We start from the raw sequence: 22,035 nt of genomic DNA on the forward strand, positions 1-22,035 counted from the left end.
AGGGTTATCTGCCAACCAAAGACCTTCGAGTTCGACTACGCTCAGCTCCAAGGCACATCATTTGCAGTATAGCTTAAGTCGAGAAGGGCTATCTGCCAAAGACCCCCTAGTTAGATTACACTCAGCTTCGAGGGCACATTATTTGCAGCATAACTCAAGGCTAGAAGGGTTATCTGTGACCAAAAGACCTTTGAGTTCGGCTACGCTCAGCTCAACTGCACATCATTTGCAGCATAGCTTAAGTCGAGAAGGGCTATCTGCCAAAGACCCCCGAGTTCGATTACACTCAACTTCGAGGTCATATCATTTACAACATAGCTCAAGGCAAGAAGGGCTATTTGTCAATAAAATTGTCGAGTTCGACTCTATTCAGCTCAACGATACCTCAATCACACTACTGTCCGGCTGCAATCAAGGTTTTCAAAGTCAAGAAGAACACCTGGGTTAACCGTGCCTTAGTGGCAAAAAAAATCGCTTTCCGACAGCATAGCTTAAGTCGAGAAAAACTATTTGTCAACGAAGACCTTCGGAGTTCGATTTTATTCAGCTCGAGGGCCTATCAACCACAGGGTGGAGTCAAGAAACTACTTTCAAGTCGAATTTTCCAACCCAGATCTTTAAACCAAGGAAAAGACCGAGGCGGACTACAACGAGAAGCCACATCCCGATTCAAATCTCGAACTGCGGCTTCAATTCTATATCATTTCGAGATGGACTCGACTTCGCGACGGAGGAGCCATCCGCAACCCCATTCGACAGGGAGTTTTTCTATTCAATCTTCAACTCCACCAGACGAAAATTTGTGTCTTTTTGTCTTTGTCCTATTTTTCGTTCCACGAAAAAGGACAAAGAGGGGCAGCTGTAGACACTCATTTTCGTCCGGATTTTGGGCGTTTTATTTATTTATTTTTATTATAGTAATATAGTATAATTTTTGAAAATGTTTTTGAAAAATATATTTTTGAAATAGGTATTATATAGTTTTTTTAAAACGTTTTTGAAAACTTATATACAATATATAAGTTTTAAAACATTTTGGAAATTATGTAGTATATAGTTTTGAAATCATTTTGAAAATATAATATATATTTTTTAAAAACATTTTGGGAAAATTTATATAATATATAGTTTTAACAAAACATTTTGGAAAACTTATATAATATTTTTAAAATCATTTTTGAAAACTATATAATATATAGTTTTGAAAATGTTTTTATATATAATATATAATTTAATTTTTTTTGAAACATATATATTATATAATCTATATTATTATTAATATTTATTTTATTTTATTTCATTTCATTTTATTAACTTAATTTAATTTATTATTATTATTATTTGTTTTTGTCAGGGTCCAAACGGGGTCCAAAAACAAAGACTGGGCCTGAACCAGCCCAGCAGCATGTTAGGTTTCATATCCAGTTTCAACCAAGGCGCCGCACGACCCGGGCAACCAAAAGCCACGCGAAACAGACGGGCAACAGTGCCAACGACGGCCGAGATCCCCGGGACTGACCCATCCCGGGGTGACCGGTCACGAGCGCCCCTATTTCGGGACCACAACGGCCGGTGGAGGCCTATAAATACCAACCAGAACACCATCATCAACGGGGGGGGGATTTTTTTGAAGATAGTAAACAAAAAACCATCACAGTAAGCCGAGGGCTCAAACCCACTGTACCATCCAACAGAGAACACAGATCTACACCAAACGTCAACCACATACATAACCACAGTACACCGAGAGCCATAACCAAACACAAGTCCAAACAAAACACAACCAGAACGCAAAATAAACCAAAACAACAGCAAAAAACAAAAACAAAAGCAGACAGCCCCGATCTAGGCCACGAAGGGCCATTGGAAGCGGAAAGGTCGCCGGAGACGGGTAGGTGTCGAACGGTTTTTTGTAGATCTACGGTTATTTGGGTGTGTTTTAAAGATTTGGGGCTCAGATTCGGGTGCACGACGTTGGGGGAGTTATTTTGGTAGGTTTGGGTTTCCTACGGCCGCCGGCAGCGGCGGCCGGCACGGCGTTGGCACGACGGGGAGACCACCGGAGCTGTGGCCTAATATCTCCCATTTGAGAGAGTTTGAGAGACGAGAGAGAGCGCAGAGAGAGAGCGCAGAGAGAGAGGGAAAAACGACCAAATGAGAGAAATGAAGAAACATAACCCTATTTTCGGCTTTAAATACGAAATTCAAAACGGCATCGTTTTACGAAGGATTGGTCTGCAAATAGAGGATTTTTAAATCCTCTCCGCAGTCCCTGGTATTTTGGATCGTTTTCATTTTGGTCACTATTTGTAATTTTGACTCCGAATTTGCAATTCAATTAATTTGGTCCCGGTTTACATTTCTTTTATCTTTGTGAATTGGCTCCTAACTTTTTCAATTTTTTTTACAGTCCATTTTAATGTCAATTTGGCCCGTTAATTTTATTCTTTTTAATTTGGTCCCCCAACGTCTTACTGTATTTTATCGCTATCATTATTATTATTATTCCGTCATATTTTTTTTGTTACTATTGAACTTTACCTTTTTTTTCTTTTTACTTTTTTAATTTTATTTTTATCTATCATATTTTTCTTTCCTCTTTGACTTATTTCTGTCTATTTATTTCTTTTTCACTTATTAATTTTTTTTTTCTTTTGACTTGTTATTATTATTACTATTTTTGTTTGCGATTCATTTAATATTTGTTTATTGTTTTTTATCTAACATTTTCGATTTTTCTTTTAGAATAATTTCAACCGATCAAAGGTAAGTAATTCGAATCGGATTTCTAAATTTCAATTTAAATTTTCTAATTTTCGTAATTAAAGACAATCGGCAAATTAATTGGTACCGAAAGGGCGGTTCAAGGGTGCTAATCCTTCCTTGACCGTAACCGACTCCCGAACCCGATTCACTTCTGGTAAAACGCAGATCAGGTAAGATGGTGTCCGACCTACCTAAATTCGTTTTAAAATGGTCGGTGGCGACTCTAACCCAATTCATTCAAGTCGAAGCCCAATTCCGGGGCCCAAACCGAAAGACGGTCACGACAGTTAGGTATGGCTCATAAATATACCAGTAAAGAGGACAGGAGATGGAGCGGAGTGAGCGAAGCGAACGCAGCGAACATCAACTGTCCTTACAAAGAAAGTCTCGTTGTGGGGTTACAAATTATGTGGGTTGAGGGTGCGGGGGTACAGCCCCCGCGGTACGGTACAGGGTTAATTTTGTAATTATGTACCAGGGTTTTCTATTATAAATAGAGATGTAACCTAGACCTAAAAGATCATTGAATAAAAATTCTAGCGCCGCCTAGGCACCGAGGAAGTAAGCACATTGCCGAACCTCGTAAAATTCTCGTGTTCTTTCGTTTTCTTTACCCGTTTTCGTCAACAATTGGTATCAGATGTCAGGAGCAAAATTCGAAGTCGCGAAATTCGATGGTCAGGGTAACTTCGGATTATGGCAAACGAGGGTGAAGGATCTATTGGCGCAGCAAGGGATCTTGAAGGCTTTGCGACCTATAAAGCCGACGTCGATGGATGAGGAAGATTGGGAAGAATTGCAGCAGCGAGCGGCAGGAACCATACGATTATGCTTGGCGGACGAGGTCATGTATCACGTCATGCATCTATCGTCTCCAGACGAAATTTGGAGGAAGTTGGAAAGTCAGTTTATGTCCAAATCCTTAACGACAAAACTGTATCTGAAGCAGCGGCTGTATGGGCTGAAGATGCAGGACGATCACGATTTGGCGCAACACGTGAATGTCTTCAATCAAATCGTTTCTGATCTGGCTCGGCTTGATGTGAAAATTGAGGATGAAGACAGAGCGATGATTCTGTTGTGTTCTGTCTTCCTCTTACGAACACATGGTGACTACTCTTACATATGGGAAAGAGACTATCAACGTTGAGGAGATTACTGCAGCCTTGTTGGCTCACAACCAGCGGAAGCAGAATGCAGGGGAAAGCTCTCAAGCCGATAGCTTATATGTCAAGGGTAATCGAGATCGTGGACGGAAGCTAGAGAAGGCAGGGTCCGGGAAGCGGAATTCCAGATCCAAATCCAGGGATAAGAAGACGATTCACTGTTACAAGTGCAAGGAGGCGGGACATATGAAGCGAGACTGTCCGAAGTTGAAAAAGCAGACTGATGAGAAGCGTGATGGCTCATCCAAGTCTGTAAACGTGGTCGAGGATGATACTTCTGATTGCAGTGAGGGTGATATGCTTTCTATTTCAACGACACAATTGACGGATGCTTGGATTCTTGATTCTGGATGTTCTTATCACATCACGCCAAATAGGGAATGGTTTTCGACATACAGGCCGGTTAATTCTGGTTCGGTTTATTTGGGTGATGATCGATGTTGCAATATTGTTGGTATTGGTGATGTCAGAATAAAGATGCACGATGGCTCCGTTCGGACGTTGAGAGGTGTTCGACATATCCCAGACTTGAAGAAGAATTTGATTTCCTTGGGCACTTTGCACAAGAATGGTTTTATCCCTAAGGCTGACGAGGATAGGGAAACCATTCGGATTGTTAAAGGAGCATTGACTGTGATGAAAGGCAAGATGACTGCAGGGAATATCTACAGATTGTTAGGGAGTACCGTTGCAGGTGGAGTTCACTCTGTTGAGTCCTGTGATGATACAACAAAATTATGGCATATGCGCCTTGCTCATCTTAGTGAACGTGGTATGGCAGAATTACACAAGAGAAACTTGTTGCATGGTGTCAAAAGCTGTAAGCTCGATTTTTGCAAGTATTGTGTTCTTGGTAAACAGACTAAAGTCCGTTTCAAGACTGCGAAGCACACAACTCAAGGGATTCTTGATTATGTGCATTCTGATGTATGGGGGCCTTCCACGACATCGTCTTTGGGTGGATCTAGGTACTATGTTACTTTTATTGATGATTTTTCACGGAAAGTTTTGGTGTATTTTTTGAAACAGAAATCTGAAGTTTTTGAGAAGTTCAAGCTGTGGAAAGCTGAGGTAGAAAACCAAACAGGACGAAAAATCAAGTGTTTGCGGTCTGACAATGGTACGGAGTACACAGATTCACAGTTCCTACAATTCTGTAAGGAGCATGGGATTCAGAGGCATTTTACAGTGCGCAAGACACCACAACAGAATGGTGTTGCGGAACGAATGAACAGGTCGTTGAATGAAAGAGCCAGATGTTTGCTGTTGAATGCGGGGCTTCCCAAACACTTCTGGGCTGAGGCTGTTAACATGGCGTGTTACCTTATCAACAGATCGCCAAGGGCATCGCTGGCTGGGAAAGTTGCAGAAGAGGTATGGACTGGTCATGATGTTATTTTTGATAACTTACGGATTTTTGGTTGTCCTGCTTATGTGCATGTACCTGCTGATGAGAGATCCAAACTTGATGCAAAATCGAAGGAGTGCATTTTTCTGGGTTACAAGAAAGGTGTCAAAGGATTCAAGTTCTGGGATCTAGTTGCGAAGAAAGTTGTGATTAGTAGAGATGTCGTTTTTGATGAACAGTCTATGTTGCAGCAGAAGCAAGACACGACAGTGGTAGATTTCGAGCAGTTTCCAGTTGAGAAACCAGAAACTTCTCAACCGACTTCTGGTGGTTCCACTACGGATGATTTGCAGGATTATAGTCTCGCCAGAGACAGGGTGAGACGGACGAATATAAAGCCTCCGAACAGATTGGGTTTTGAAGACTTGGTATATTTTGCACTTACTGTTAGCAGTGATGATCCAGTTACTTTTCATGATGCCGTTACTAGTTAGGAAAACGACAAGTGGATGGCAGCCATGGTTGAGGAGATGGAGTCTTTGAATCACAATCGCACATGGGAGCTAGTTCCCTTTCCTGAGGGTAAGAAGCCGATTGGTTGCAAATGGGTGTATAAGAAGAAACCAACAGTAACAAAACAAGAGGGGGAGAAGTTCAAGGCTCGTTTGGTAGCGAAGGGTTTTTCACAGCAGAAAGGAGTTGATTATGATGAAATCTTTTCTCCTGTGGTCAGGCACACTTCAATCCGAGCAGTACTTGCATTGGTGGCTAGTTGGGATTTGCATTTAGAGCAGATGGATGTTAAAACTGCTTTTTTGCATGGTGATTTAGAGGAGCAGATCTACATGCGGCAACCTGAAGGTTTCACTCAACCTGGAAACGAGCATTTAGTTTACAGATTGAAGAAATCTTTGTACGGGTTAAAACAGTCTCCGAGACAGTGGTATAAACGGTTTGACTCCTATATGATCAAGATTGGCTACAACCGATGTGAGTATGATTGTTGTGTCTATGTTAAGAGCCTTGATGATGGTTCTTTTATTTTTCTATTACTGTATGTTGATGATATGTTGATTGCTGCGAAGAACATGGATGATGTTATCGGTTTGAAAACTTTATTGAGTCAGGAATTTGATATGAAAGATTTAGGTGCTGCAAAGAAAATTCTTGGAATGGAAATTTGCAGGGACAGAGACTCAAGGAAACTGCGGCTATCTCAACGGGGTTATGTTGAGAAAATGCTATAAAGGTTTGCGATGAGCAGCGCGAAACCAGTTAGCACTCCATTGGCGAATCACTTTAAGCTCTCATCAGAACAGTGCCCTAAGACAGATAAGGAAGCTGAAAATATGGCAAAGGTTCCGTATTCTAATGTTGTTGGCTGCTTGATGTATGCGATGGTATGTACTCGTCCTGATTTAGCTCATGCTGTTAGTCAAGTTTGTAAGTACATGTCTAAACCTGGTAAGCAACATTGGGATGCAGTCAAGTGGATCTTTCGGTACTTAAAGGGTACTGTGGGACATGGAATTATTTTTGGGAGTCAGCGGGATAATCCTTTGGTTGTAGGATATGTGGATTCAGATTATGCAGGCGACGTGGATAATAGAAGATCTACGACAGGGTATGTGTTTACTCTTGGTGGAGGGCCTATTTGTTGGAAGTCTACTGTTCAATCTGTCGTGGCACTATCTACAACTGAAGCTGAATACATGGCAGCGGCTGAAGGTGCAAAAGAAGCTTTATGGCTTACTGGTTTAGTGAAGGAGTTGGGTGTTCAACAAGGTGGAGTTCAGTTGCTTTGTGATAATCAAAGTGCTATTCACTTGGCTAAGAATCAGGTGTATCGTGCTAGAACTAAACATATTGATGTAAGGTTCCACAAGATCAGAGAGTTGGTTGCATCTGGAGAGGTTTTGTTTCAGAAGGTACATACTGATGAGAATGCCGCTGATATGTTCACCAAGCCAGTTACGACAGACAAGTTCAAGCATTGCTTGGACTTGTTGAATGTTTCGAGTTGTTAAAGAAGCAAGGTAACCCAACCCACATTGAAGTTTCCAAGGGGCAGGATATTCGCCAAGGTGGAGATTTGTTAGGTATGGCTCATAAATATACCAGTAAAGAGGACAGGAGATGGAGCGGAGTGAGCAAAGCGAACATCAACTGTCCTTACAAAGAAAGTCTCGTTGTGGGGTTACAAATTATGTGGGTTGGGGGTGCAGGGGCGCAGCCCCCGCGGTACGGTACAGGGTTAATTTTGTAATTATGTACCAGGGTTTTCTATTATAAATAGAGATGTAACCTAGACCTAAAAGATCATTGAATAAAAATTCTAGCGCCGCCTAGGCACCGAGGAAGTAAGCACATTGCCGAACCTCGTAAAATTCTCGTGTTCTTTCGTTTTCTTTACCCGTTTTCGTCAACAGGTTTTATGGAGGAAAGAATTCAATTTTGATGTTGTTAGAGAGAATGATCAATCTTTGTCTGTTATGGGAATTATCTCTGGGCATAGAGTGTTTATTACCGATGTCTATGGAAGTAATCATGGTACTGATTGTAGGAGACTTTGGAGTCAATTGTGTGAGCTTCAAGGTATTATTGGGTGTGAGGCTTGGATTATTGGTGGCGATTTCAATGTCATTGCTTCAGTGGAAGCAAGCTCTGACTTTGAGACTGTTGGGTCTCATCCTACCGCTGAAATAGAATAATTTGTTAGATGTAAGGATGATTTGGTCATTGTGGATAACCCTTTCTCGGGCCCTGAATTTACTTGGACTAATAAGCAGGTTAAGGGGGTTTTGGCCCGAAAGTTGGATCGAGTTTTGATTAATCATAGTTGGATGTAGTCCTTTGTTGATTCTTTTGTTGAATTCTAAGCTCTAGGGGCGTCATATCACTGCCCTGGCATTGTTTGGTCTCATAAGGATAATCAAGCTAGTAGACCTAAGCTGTTTTTTTTTTAATTTTTAGAATGCTAATGTGGGGTATGACGATATTTTTTAGCCTTCTTGGCTTGTTGAGGTTTCTGGGGATCCAATGCAGAGACTGTTTTTGAAAATGAAGAGGCTTAAGCATGTGTTGAAGGAGCAGAATAAGAGTTGTTATGCTGAGATTTCTGCTCGTGTGGTTGAGAAGAGGCAACTTTTAGAGCAACTACAATTATTTAATCTTTCTCATGTAGATCAGAGTGATATTGTGAGAGAGCAACAGGTTCAAGCTGAGCCGATCGAGCTTGAAAAAGCTGAGATTGCCTTCTACATATAGAAAGCTAAAATTCAGTAGTTGAGGGAGGGAGATATGGGAACAAAATTTTTCCGTTCCACTGTTTTGGAGAAGATGAAGCATAATACAATAAGATTGATGAAGATTGATGTAGGGGATCGATTGGAAACTTTTGAGGAGATGTTAGGAGAAATGGTTAGGTTCTTTACTGATCTTATTAGTACTGTTGATCCAGATGTTCATGGTTTTATGGTTGAGCAATTGCAGGATTTGTTGCAATATGTTCTTCCTGCTGGGGCTGCTAAGGATTTGGTTAAAGATGTAATTGAAGAGGATATTAGGGTGACTTTATTCTGGTAAGGCAATGATAAAAGCCCAGGACTTGATGGGTATACTGCTTGGTTCTTCAAGTATGCCTGGGAGATTGTTAAGGTAGATTTCATTGATGTTGTTAGATATTTTTTCATTCTTTTGTTATGCTACTAGCTTTTAATGTAACTGCGATTGTGCTAGTACCAAAGTCCCCTAGTGCTTGTATGGCTCGAGACTTTAGGCCTATATCCTACTGTTCAGTTGTCTATAAAATTGTTACTAGGATTCTGGTGTCAATATTAGTAGTGTATTTTCCTGGAATAATTATGCCCAATCAATCAACATTCATTAAAGGGAGAAGTATTGTGGATAATACTCTATTGGCCTAGGAGATTGTCAAGGGTTATTCTAGGAAGTCTCTTTCCCCAAGTTGTACCATTAAAGTTGATTTAAGGAAGGCCTTTGACTCTGTCGATTAGAATTTTTTGATGAATGTGCTAGAGGTTATAGGCTTGCCTGAAGTGTTTAGGGGCAGATTCAGGCATGTCTCACTGCCCTAGATTTTTGGTTTCTTTTAATGGCACTTGTTTGGCTTCTTTAGGCGTGCTAGGGGTGTGAGGCAAGGGGATCCTTTGTCTCCTTATCTCTTTGTTTTAGCGATCAATGTTCTTTCTTGATTGTTGGATATGACTGCCCAATAGGGTGTCTTTAGATTTCACCTTAAGTGTAGGAGGCTTCCTCTGACATATTTATGTTTAGCTGATAATTTGCTCATCTTCTATCATGGTTCATTGGATTCTATTATAGGGTACTTGAGTGTGCCAAAGCAGTTCTATCTGATGTCTGGCTTGAGCCTTAATGCGAGCAAGACTGATTTTTTTGCTTGTGGTCTGAGGGGGTGAGCTTGCTGATATTTGTAGGTTGAATGGTTTTAAACATGAAAATTTGCCAGTAAGATATATGGGAATTCCTTTGGTGACAAGGAAATTTAACGAAAAAGATTGTTATCCTTTGTTGTGTAAGATAGGGGATAAGCTTAGGGCTTGGTCTAGGATGGTCTTTAGTTATGGTAGTAGGCTTCAATTGATTAAAGCCGTTTTGTTTAGTGTTTCAAATTATTTGTGTATGCAAGTTCTTCTGCTTAAGGTGGTGATTAGAAAGTTTAAACATATGTGCATGAGATTCTTTTGGAAAGGTGGCTCGTGTATGTTGGCAGAAAGTGTGCACTCTCAAATCTGATGAAGGCTTGAGGGTTAGTAGTTTACTATGTTGGAATAGAACTTGCAGCTTCATCTTGATTATATTTATTCTTGCAGGGGAGGGCTCTTTATGGGTTGCTTGGTTAGCTATGTATTTAAAGGAGTTGCATTTTGGCAGGTTGAAGTAAGCCTCATTATAGCTGGACTATAAGAAGCTGCTTGGTTTGAGATGAGAGGCTAGGAGTATGTTTTGAGCTAATGTGAATTGGGTTGTAATAAATTGCAAATGTATTTGGGACTACATTTGGGAACAGAGGGAGAGGGTGTGAAGGCATAAAGTTGTGTGGTTTCCATATCACATTCCAAAGCTCTCCATTGTGGCTTGGATGATATTTTTGAACAGGTTGGCTCGTATGGGTGTGGATACGGATGTAAGATGTTTGCTGTGTAATGGTGATGTCGTTGAGTCGAGGGACCATTTGTTCATGGGCTGCTCTTTTGCTAACAGAGTTTGGGATAGAATGCTTCAACTCTTCTGTTTGCATACTAGGCATTATGAATAGGATGATGTTGTAAGTTGGGTTATTGATAGCTTGATGGGTAAATCCCTTATTGTTTGTATTCTTAATCTTGCTTGGATAGGGTTTCTTTATTTCATTGGGGAAGAACGTAATTGTAGGTTCTATTAAGGAGATTGTTACTTGTATCAGGTCTGTTGTAGGTATTCGTTTACAACATTATAGTGTAAATAGAGTGGATGTGATTAATGATAGGTTGTGTGTTGCTTGAGGGATTTAGTTAATCTTCCAGTTTTGGTTGTTTGTTGCAGTTTTTTTGCATTCTTTGGATTAATGAATTTGAATTATCTAAAAAAAAGACGTTTTGTTGAAAATTTTATTTTTTTAAACGGTGTCGTTTTTAACGTTGTTAATTATTTAACAACAGAATGGGAAAATAGGAGAGAGAGAGAGAGAGAGTAAAGTTCAGTGAAACAAAATCTAAAGTATTAAGTTCAATGAGGAAATTGAAAACTTTAAAATTCAATGCAAAATAGTAGAGTGAGTAAAGTTCAGTGTAAAATAGGAGAGTGAATAATGTTCAGTGATGAAATTTGTAATTTACCCATTTTTTTAATTTTTCAAGATTAGTTGCCTAAATAAGTCTTACAACAGCGTTCTGTCTACTCATTCCCTTCTCAAGCACACTGATGTGGCTGTGCTCTTGGACAACGAGGCGATTTACGACATCTACCGCCGGTCGCTCAATATCGAGAGGCCAACTTACACCAACTCGAACCGTTTAATATCTCAGATCATATCGTCCTTTACGACTTCCTTGAGGTTCGATGGAGCCATAAATGTGGATGTTACGGAGTTTCAAACCAATCTGGTTCCATACCCTCGTATCCATTTCATGCTCTCCTGGTATGCACCTGTTATCTCGGCCTCGAAAGCGTACCACGAGCAATTATCTGTTCCCGAGATCACGAGTTCTGTGTTTGAGCCCTCGAGCATGATGGCTAGGTGTGATCCTAGGCATGGGAACTACATGGCATGCTGCCTCATGTATCGAGGAGATGTCGTACCCAAGGATGTTAATGCAGCTGTTGCTACTATCAAAACGAAGAGGACCGTGCAGTTCGTTAACTGGTAAAGAGAATTTCGTATATCTAGGTTTTGTTCTGTAGGAGGTTATGGAATGCTAAGGGGTTAACGAAGCATTTTTGTTTGGCTGCGCAGGTGCCCGGCTGGCTTCAAATGTGGTATTAACTATCAGCCCCCAACTGTCGTACCCGGAGGCGATCTCGCTAAGCTGCAGCGAGCTGTTTGCATGATAAGCAACAACACAGCAGTGGCCGAGGTGTTTGCACGCATCGACCACAAGTTCGATCTCATGTTCGCAAAGAGAGCTTTTGTGCATTGGTATGTTGGTGAGGGCATGGAAGAAGGTGAGTTCTCCGAAGCCCTTGAGGATCTGGCTGCTCTGGAAAAAGATTACGAAGAAGTCGGTGCTGAAGGTGTTGACGACGAAGAGGATGCCTAAGACTATTGATGTTCTCACGCAAAGATATTTACATCGAAGATCCATTCATCGTCGGAGGGTATTCCCACCCCCTTTCCGGTGCCTTACTATCGTTTTATCTTCCTGTGTGTTAAATGTTTATTTTCCTTACACAATCTTGCCTTCAATGCCATCCATGAAGTAACATCTACAGTTGCGTTAACTGTTCAATGTTATTTTGTTATAAATGTTGTCTGTTATTCTGTCTATATGTTTCATGAGCAATGAATTGGCTTATAATCTACCATTCTGTCTTCTTGTTTAGTTCTGTCGTATATTCGTATTTGACACTCGTACTCAAATATAAGTGAAGAAAGGGTTAGGCGATGCATATTCGGACTTCATTATCTGTTTTATGGTTCATATTCGGAGTTCGTAATTTCGTCCTACCACATGGTGTATAACTGAAACAGTAGTGATTTTCATTTCAAGCAGTGAAAATTGTTGTTTCAAATTCTTTCTAAAGCAAACACTAGGAACAGACAACCACAAGTTACAGTCTTTGACGGTAAAAAAGACAGAATCAGCTACGGCAGAAAAGTGGCAAAGCGATGGAAGATCCCAGATAGCATCATTTGGATCGAATGAAATCTGAAGGTACTCATTCACCCCAGTCATTGCATATAAATTTGCTGATATCTGTCTTTCTACCTTCAAGCGTTCGAATTCCTGAAGCTCCTGATGAATTCCTTGAGGAAAAAGACCAGCATCTTGTGGCATCTCCATTCCTTGGCTTAATGCAATCTGATCAAACCCTGTTTCAACAGGCCAGACTTGACTGAATTGTGACGTGGCCGGTTCAAATTCCCCGGGAAAGTCGCTCAACTCCGGCCTGTACGCGCCATCAAACATCTGGATTTAGTTACATGTAAAACCATCATCCCCGGTGAGGAACGCAGCGCTACCAGCGCTACCGGCATTACTGATACCGCCGTTGATGCTAACCACAGTGCTTGCCTTAATCGTGATTTTGTTGGAGTTGGTGTTATTATTACAAGTCCCTTGCCTTAAACTCTTCTTATGATCAAGCAGGTTCCTAATCTTCAACTAGAGACGGGAGTCTGTCGGAACATGAGTCACGAAATTGGTCCGCGTATTCGAACCCCAGAGAAGGCAAGCGGCTTCCTCGGCCGTCTCGAACGTCCCCAACCACATCCTTATCTTCTGAGTCGTGTCCTTGATATCGGCAACCCATTTCCCCGAAGGCCTCTGCCTCACACCGACGAACTTGTTCCTCCTAAGTCCTACCTGCAGCAAATCTCTCCTACAGTTTGCCCTTCGGCTGGCATTGAGCTCGGTGGTGTTCCATTGGAGAGAATGGTGCTCCTTCAATTTGCAAACCTTGGGTTTGGCTTTTATATCAAGGGTATTAGGGTTTTTTAAGTGGTGGGAGGGTTGTCTCTCGTTGTTGTCTGCATGTTGGGCATTATTATATGTTCCATTGTTGGTGACTCAAATCTCAAGGTTGGGTTGACCAAATCATTTGAGATTTTGTCAGGGGGATGACACTTGGAGAAAGTAGCCTCCCACTACAACAGAATTCACCCTTTGGAAGGATCCAAAGAGGAAGAAACCAAACTACTAATATAATTTAATGCTGTTTAGTAAGTTTAATAAAACATAGTGTGTACATATTTTTCTTGACAAAAAACGAGTAAATGTAATATAACGATTACATGCATTTTTTAGGTTTAATTCTTTCTATCTTATGTGTATAATGGAAAAAAAATCTTTTTGGCCCCTTAAATTTATCATTTTAACTTTAAATTTTGATCAACTAATACAAACATGACAAAACAATAATAATATCTTGGGTAAACTATGCATTTAGTACCAAAACTATCAATTTTGATCCATTTTAATACCTAAATTGTCAATTTTTCAAAATCATACCTAATATTTAATTTTTGTTTCATTTTAATATCTCACTATTAAAAGCTTATTATATTTAGTACTTAAACTGTAGGTTTTGATCTGTATTAATACCTAAAATTTCAAATTTTCTTCAAAACATAACGTTAAATTTTGATTATGGATACTAAAATGAAACAAAAACTAAAATTTTAAGCATGAATTTGAATAAAATTGAAAATTTAAGTACTAAAACATATCAAAACTGACAGTTTAGGTAAAAAACAAGTAATTTACCCTAATATCTTTAAGCTGACCTCAATTATATTGTAAGAAAAAAAAACGTTAAATATGAGAAAAACGACAAGCAATTATATTATTAATGATCAAAATTGCAATATAATGAAAGAATTACAAATCCAAATCGGGAAATCTATGAAAAACTGAAACGAAGAAACACACAAGAACAAAACTGCATCAAGAACATTGCACAAATAGATACCTTATACTATGCACGCTCACTCTATAATAAAATCAAATAAATTTAATCTCAATCACTGATGACTTCTTCACCCTCAGATCAAACCTCCTTTGCTGCCTTGCGAATCGAACATCACGCAAAAATGTCCGAAAAAGAATACCGTATATAAATATGCTTCGACACATGAGATGCCAGTCAAGCATATGTACCTAACTATGTGGAGAGGATGGACTGCAAAGCGAGCTGTTGTTGCGGCTGCAAAGATGACCAAGTTGAGGCCAATGCTGCTGGTGGCAAAGTCTGCTGAAGCTGCTTCAGTAGATACACCATCCGGCTTGCTGTTTGTTCGGTGGCTAGATCCTTATCACATAAAACCTACAAAATAGTATATGGTTCATCGAATGGCACTCTAAAGTCGAACTACCAGATAAATAAGAACCGAGCACGACAGAATTCAGAACAAACAATTCAAATAGCAATCGCCTTTAGGTTAAAGATTAAGTGACATGAAAATTTTTTTACCTCCGCAAATACTGAGACAATCTTTGGAAGGAAATGATGATTGGGACCCAAAACTTCATTGTCCGATCTGAACGCACATTAGATATATTGTTATATCATGGGCAGTAACAACATATTGAGGGGGAAATGAACTTCAAAAATGGGATCAGTACAGTTCGATAATAAAAGGCCGATATTACCTCTCAACCATTGAACAAAGTTGTTCATGAACAACTTTGGCTTCAATCAGATCACCTTTGATTGGCAGGCAGTTTAACCATGCAGGAACAACCTACACAATACAAAGGGGATGTATGTTCAAGGCAAATCAACATCAAGAAAACAAGAGCAACCAGCTACTTTGTAAATACACAACTACTAAAATCAATCTGTAGTTGTAGAATATCTAAAAGTAATAATAATTGACACTTGTGTTAACAAGAACATAAATTTGGGGACTTAACACAATAGCTCAGAAATCTGATATGTGTTTTAATGCACACGACAGATTTCTCCTTCCGTATCAAAAGGTCTAATTAACTTGGAAAGCTATTTTTATTGCCTGCCATACCTGAGTTGCATCAATACTGTCGCGGTGGAACAGACATAGTTTTCCTAAAGCGGAAACAGCGTTATCATTGGCCATGACATTTTCAGGTAGCAAAGCATTAGGATGTCGTATTACAGCATTTAACCTTGCTAAAGCCTCTGGAAGAAGTCACAAATAATGTTAATTCTTACAAGAAATAAACACCTAGGAGACTATCCTGCAAATATTTACCTCCAACAAGTGGCTTGAATATAGGTCCCCCAAATTCCGCACAAACACCAAGTCCATATGCTGCTGCCTGAACATAAATCATAAAATTGATTACAATCTCAACAATTACTGGTGCTTTGGATGCCAGAAGTAAGAAAAATACAGACCTGTCGCACATCTGGGTTCTCATCCCTGCAAGCCTCCAATAAGAATGGAAGATACGAGTCATAATATCTGTTTCAAACACATTACAGTAATTGCATCAAATGATTCTCTATGATAATAATTAGTATATTAAAGTAGGCAGCTTACTTTAAAGCTGCTTCATGACAATGTTCCGCAACATCATCAAAAATACAAATTGCAACTCTTCTTTCTTCGGCTGCCTTTTCTTTTCCCTGTATTTTAGAAGAAGATAGAGATGAGCATACTTCTGGAAAGAAATTTTTTATTCAGGATGTTCCTTAACGACTGATTTTGGAACCAGAAACAACTTGCCTTGAACTTACCCACATAGGTGAAAGATATGGAGATAGGTCATCAAAGAAAGGCAAGAAAGAGGCTTTAAACGTTTTGATCAAAGTTCCCAAGATTTCACCCACCTGGAAGCAGAATGCTCGTTAACGCAAGAAATAAGAGGTTTTAATGGATTGCAACAGAAAAAAGAAAGGTAAAAAAATATTGCTCAGTATTTATGTGCTGTATCAAATATAGATTTTATTGTAAGACTTACTTGGTCAAAAACTTCTTCCTCTTGCTCATTTTCCTCTTTAATTAACTCTCCCTCCTCAGCATCAAAGTCTTCAGCTTTGGCTCTTTCAGCTCTCTCACGTTTTCTGCTCGCACTAGCTGTAATTACTTGTTTGACCTCATCCACAACAGATCTAACCTGACTTTCATCTAGAAGAGGACCAGAGATCTGAAAGAAACGAATTCTCAGACATTGGAATGTAAGACCTGGTAATTAATACATATTATAAACAATGGCAACAGCAAAGAGAATTAGATCAACCCACAGAACATTTGTCAAAGGTACACTGATGCATGTGAACTAAAATGAATAAAAGACAAAGGTCACGAATCGACCAAAAGAAAAGGAAACAAGGGATCAGAAACAGCCCAAGACAATACTAGGATGCAGTTTTTAACAGACACATCAGGTTAAAATTCAGTCATTAGTTCAAATTATTAGCTGATATCAAAATGCCATATTAAGTTAAAGTAAGCATTCTAGTTCTAATTTATTTATCAACACTTTTTGCTTATAACCATCTGTTGCCCAACAAAATTCATCCAAAGCAGAATAACTTCAAACAAATAACAGTGAACAGAATAGACAATACAAAACTATCTTCATTTAATAATAGCACAAACCTGTACACATTCGTTCAATGCATCTAGCATGCTTGCACATATCTCCATATCAGGCTCCTGCAAGAAAATGGTAATTTAAGTTTTCATCCATGAGGAAAAAAACAGACCAATAAAGCAAGCTTCAATACATGAATACTCTTAAGAAACAATAAGAACCTTATGTAATGCCTCCACTAGAGCCGGAATAATGTAATCAGACAATTGCTTAATATACGTCTCACTATGCCCTTGAGCTATTCCCTTCTCCACAGCTAATTTTGCAGAACACAATAACTCTGGCATGGCTACAAACAAAAAAATTGGCCAAGACAATTTGATAAAAGCCTAACAAACTTGCAAAATATTTTAAGAGAAAGTGTGCCATACTCTTCTACCTGAAACAGCTGCTTTTCTAACTTCTTCGTGGAAATAAAATTTAAGAAGAGGAACTAGAGTTGGAGCAACCTGCATCATATGTCGACCTTTTTGTTAGTATCATATTGCTAGGAAGTCTAGAATAATAACCCAATACAATGAACTGAAACACACCTGATCAATCCACGGAAAAAATCCTTCCTTCAACTTATCAGCATAGCAACAAAGCATGTTGCACGCTGTTGCCTTTTCCTCCAGGGCACTAGTCTTGATCAAAATTCTTTTATCCCCAAGGATAATGGTTTCCATACTATGGATGTAATACCAGACATAATCGTAAGATACCACCAAAAAACATAGTGCAAAATAACATCCCATTCCTCAAAGCCAATGACTAGACCTCGATGAACACAGCTAAGCTAGAACTCTGTGTCCATGAGGTGTACCAAATAACATTGCTCAAAATAAATTCCTATTGCTATAAGACAACAACTGGGAGCTAGGATATTGTGTGTCCATGAGGTGTCTATGCAGTATGCACATACTAACATGAGTTTGTCTCAGATTGTCCATTTTGAAAGGAACGTATTGAGAAGAAGTGGAGAATAGACAAGATATACATGCATGTATCAACATTTATGTTGCTTACTGGCACAACTAGTTAAAACAGTAAAAAAAAATATAACCTTTCATCATCAGAGTAATCGATATCATTATCTGAATCTGTAGATGTAATAGTTACATCTGGCTTCAGTTGAGCAGACTGGAGAAGGGGAGGCATCACAACACTCATGTAAGGGAGGAAGTCTTGTCCCAAACACTTGCAGAGTCTGGCCCATGCCTGTAATAAGGTGATACAATTATAAGCAAGGAAAAATAAAATGTGAATTGTCTAAGCATTTTCTGTAGTATAGGCATACTTGCAGCATGTAACTTATTGTTGGGTCATCTGTTTCCATTTGGGATCCTTGCAATGACATAAGCACTTCCATAACCTTGCAAGAAGGAGAAGAACAAGACAAAAGGTAACAATATAATTAAAGTCAGTTTGATTCCAGAACAAGGGCAGTAGTTGTGCATTTCATAACCCCAAAACTCATGAACATATCTGGAATCAAGTGTAGCAGTTGTGCATTCTCATAGACAAAAAAGGCAATCATAAAATTAGAAAGTCAATTTGGTCCCATAACAAGTACATGAGGAATGAACGCTGTGTGTGTGTGAACATTCAATATTTCACTAGACTTAACTAACTACATATTTGCTATAATCAGTGGAAAAATTAGCTGAGAGAACAACCTGATGGGCAACTCCCTCAAATTAATATCTAGCACACCCAAATACTTTTGAGAAACAAGAAATGCACTTTTTAGGACAGTGAAGGTAGATACTAGCTCCACAGCACCATTTCACTACCTAACTAATAATATCTCTAAACTCAAATGCCTCAGCTACCATGAATTTAGAGGAAAATAACAAGAAGAAGGAAAAGAAAACAAATTTATGCAGGACATGGTTTTTTTTACACGTTAACCAACCTCCTTAGCATCATTTCTGAACTTTTCCTTTCCAACAGCCATTCCAACAAGACTAATACACTCCATAGATTTGGCACGAAGCATACGGTTAGATTTGTCAGTTGCATTGACCAAAATAGCTTTCAAGTAAGGCATAACTGCATCATAATATTTTTGGAAGTGCTCCTGCAAACCACCATATTGTAAAACTGAGTCATCATGATATGCTATATGAAGTAATAATCAATGTAGGTTTCTTTTGGGGAAATTGATACCTGAGATGAATCAGCAACTGATGCCAAAGCAGTCAAGGCACCTTCTTGCACCATTTGCTTCCCATTCTGCATTGTATGGCTTATATTTAGACCAGCAAAAAATATTCTTCGACTCATAAAGTTAATCCATGCATTCTTGATGTAACAATTATAATTCCAACCAACATACCTGTAAAAGCACAAGCAATTTGTTAACTATTCCATCAAGGTATGATGTTAAAATTTCCGGAGTGCAGTTCTCACTGAAGTTGAGCACGGCTGAAGCAGCATGGGCCTGTTCACACACAAAGACATATATACATAAATAGACTATTATACAAAATAAACCATAAAACCTTGAAAATACTGGCAGGATATAAGGTACAGAAAATTCTTTACAATATGATAAAACTTCTAATTTGTCACACAAAGAGAATAAGCTAAAAACTGCATGATCATTATTTGATAACATAAGATATCTTTCGGTCATTTAGAATTTCTTAATAATGACCACAAGTAAATTATATAAACAAATAAGAACATATACACTCAAATAATTTTTTACTACAGGGATTCACATAGAAACGCCATGAGCATGCATTGACAACTTAAAAAGCTGGAAATTACAGAAACAAGATGGAATGAACATGGGATTGGGGGAAGTTATCAATTACGTCACAGATGCAAACACAGACATAAAAGGGAAATATAAGATGAACAAAATATTTTTATGTATAGCAACAGAGGGAATAATAGCATGAAACAAACCTTTAGCAACAGTCAGAAGCATAATCTAGCATCCTGAAAGTAAATTATATATTTTTGACAAACCTGTACTCTAGGATTTTGGAAATCATCCATAGCAGCAGCTAAGGCAGGCAACACTCTTTGGTGATATTGGTTCTGCAAGTCTGGACCCAAGTCTGTAGACAACTGTCCAATAGCATTAATAGCCGCCCACCTCACACGAGGGTGGGAATCATTGAAGGAATTCAAGACCATAGAAACCACTTGTTCCAGATTTTTAACCATAACCTGCAAATCCAGCAACAAATTAAAATGCAAGAAAAATAGGGAATGTAACCAAACTCTGACACAATGTGATCCCATTTTTTTCTTTTAACACAAACTAAATACTCCGGAGTCCGGAAGACAGTTACTAAACAAAATTTCACCCTATGGTTCAAGTAGTAAATAGAAAACACCAAGAAACTCCATTAATAATGCATGTACAGTCCTACTTAAGACTATCCATCACGAAGGAAGCAATTTTTCTTAATTCATTTCAGGAGATGAATGTAATAGTAATTTTATTAGCAAATATTAGTACTCACAAAGTACATAGAACTAGAATATACCTTGGAACAACCCTCGGCAATCTGAGCAAGGGCAATCAAAGCAGCATGGTGCTTTTGCCACTCGGTAGCAGCCAAAGAAGCTGGCAACAGTTCTGACGCAACAGGGACAATTGTATTTCCGCCTAAAGCCATTGCCAGACGGTCCAAACACTCCTGACCGACAGCATAATTGCTAGTTTCACCAGCATCCTCATCCTCAGTTTCCGCGGTATGCCAGGCTGCATCATCCTCAATATCCAACAACATTTTCATCAAAATTGCAAATAGCCTACTAATAAATTGCGGCAGTTTCCTCATCATCCCAGGAGCACGTTCCCTCGCTTCTGACAATGTAATCACAAATTCTATTGCCAAGTGGCGAGTACCTTCCTCGAGTGATTGGGCGTCTGCAATCTGCAGCATAGAGCCCACCACGTCAACGAGCTGCCTCCTGAGAAACTGGGGCTCAGTCTCTGCCAATTCAATAAGCAACTCCAAGGCCTCCTGAGCAGTTGCCTCGTTACCGTTATTCAAAGCCTCCGTCAACGTCTTCACCATTGCCGGTAAAAGATCCTGAAACCCATCACGGTCAGATGAGTTGGTCAGACACTGAATAAAATGAATGACAGCATCCAAGGCGGCGATTTTGACATCCTCATTCGAACTTTCAGTCAAGCACTTCAAAAAGACAGCATGCAGATCGTTTACAAAAGGAGCCAACACATCTCCAATATATTGACTCAGTTGCGCAAATATCAGAAAAGCAGACTCCTGTAATCTAGGAGAATCGGAAGACACACATTGAAACATAAACGGCAACAGTTCAGGCCAGCCGTTCTCCGGTAAAATACTGGAAGCAAGCTCCGCGATTGTATCGCACAACTTTTTAGACAAAGTCTGAGTGGTTTCAGACTGGATTTGAGACAAAAGCACGGATTTTAGAGAGGTCTGAGTGGAAATGTTGAGACGAGGCCAGATATAGGAATCACCACGCGTCAATAGCTTACGGAGGAGAATAGTGGCCATGGCACGAGCCTGCGGTTGAGCGCAGACCTGGAGGAGGTGGGCGAGGCGGAGGCAGAGGGCGTCGGGATCATATTGCTTGCAAAGGTGGAACAATTCCTCGGCGTGAGAACGTTGTTCGTTAGAGGAGGACATTAAATGGGAGATCAAGGTCTCGAAAGGAGCCGGGTCGGATCCTAAGACGATGGATAGCTGGGATTGCTGGTCCATGGCCGCAGCGAAGAAGAAGAAGACGATGATGAAAATGATAATCGATGATCCCTCTCTCTCTGTCTCTCTTCTTTTGTTTTATTCGGCGCCTATTTGTTCGCTCACAGGCTGAGAGGCTCGGAGAGGGTTTTTGGGTTTGGAAATGTGGATTCAGGGATTTATATAGTTTTAGGTGAGCTAACTAGGGTTGTCTTCCGAGCTAACTCGACTATTTGTATGTTTTAAATTCGTCTTTTTTTGAGTAAAAAATTGACGGTTGTCTGAGCTAGAGGTTAACATGCTAATTAAGATATAAT

The 22,035-nt window shown here is 39.5% G+C and overlaps 2 protein-coding genes and 1 pseudogene across 3 annotated transcripts; 1 reads left to right on the plus strand and 2 right to left on the minus strand.

The window, feature by feature from the left end:
* The first annotated feature begins 8,580 nt into the window (after nucleotides 1-8,580).
* On the plus strand, nucleotides 8,581-12,092 carry LOC120164783 (tubulin alpha-2 chain-like). The gene is made up of 5 exons (XM_039174443.1): nucleotides 8,581-8,861; nucleotides 10,134-10,200; nucleotides 10,659-10,726; nucleotides 11,165-11,665; nucleotides 11,756-12,092. Exons 1-5 carry the CDS (start codon nucleotides 8,581-8,583, stop codon nucleotides 12,057-12,059), a joined length of 1,221 nt encoding a protein of 406 aa, XP_039030374.1. The 3' UTR covers nucleotides 12,060-12,092.
* Nucleotides 11,672-21,754, minus strand: LOC120164758 (importin-5-like). 2 transcript variants are annotated; one of them, XM_039174424.1, is made up of 23 exons: nucleotides 20,528-21,754; nucleotides 20,001-20,204; nucleotides 19,360-19,464; nucleotides 19,191-19,256; nucleotides 18,937-19,101; nucleotides 18,319-18,393; nucleotides 18,085-18,239; nucleotides 17,573-17,708; nucleotides 17,419-17,488; nucleotides 17,201-17,328; nucleotides 17,045-17,101; nucleotides 16,404-16,589; nucleotides 16,180-16,272; nucleotides 15,983-16,068; nucleotides 15,838-15,904; nucleotides 15,692-15,758; nucleotides 15,482-15,618; nucleotides 15,111-15,202; nucleotides 14,932-14,998; nucleotides 14,624-14,784; nucleotides 14,414-14,420; nucleotides 12,418-12,425; nucleotides 11,672-11,685 (listed from the first exon to the last, which is right to left on the minus strand). In XM_039174424.1, coding segments are annotated over exons 1-21 (3,330 nt in total). In that variant the 5' UTR covers nucleotides 21,740-21,754; the 3' UTR covers nucleotides 11,672-11,685; nucleotides 12,418-12,425; nucleotides 14,414-14,419. The 2 variants fall into 2 exon arrangements, with proteins under 2 accessions (XP_039030355.1, XP_039030356.1); XM_039174425.1 differs by lacking the exons at nucleotides 11,672-11,685; nucleotides 12,418-12,425; nucleotides 14,414-14,420 and having other exon boundaries at nucleotides 14,623-14,784.
* Nucleotides 12,438-13,759, minus strand: LOC120164784 (annotated as a pseudogene).
* Nucleotides 21,755-22,035: the final 281 nt, after the last annotated feature.

The sequence above is a fragment of the Hibiscus syriacus genome, unplaced genomic scaffold (assembly GCF_006381635.1).
Source record: "Hibiscus syriacus cultivar Baekdansim isolate YM2019G1 unplaced genomic scaffold, ASM638163v2 tig00111542_pilon, whole genome shotgun sequence".
NCBI lineage: Eukaryota > Viridiplantae > Streptophyta > Magnoliopsida > Malvales > Malvaceae > Hibiscus > Hibiscus syriacus.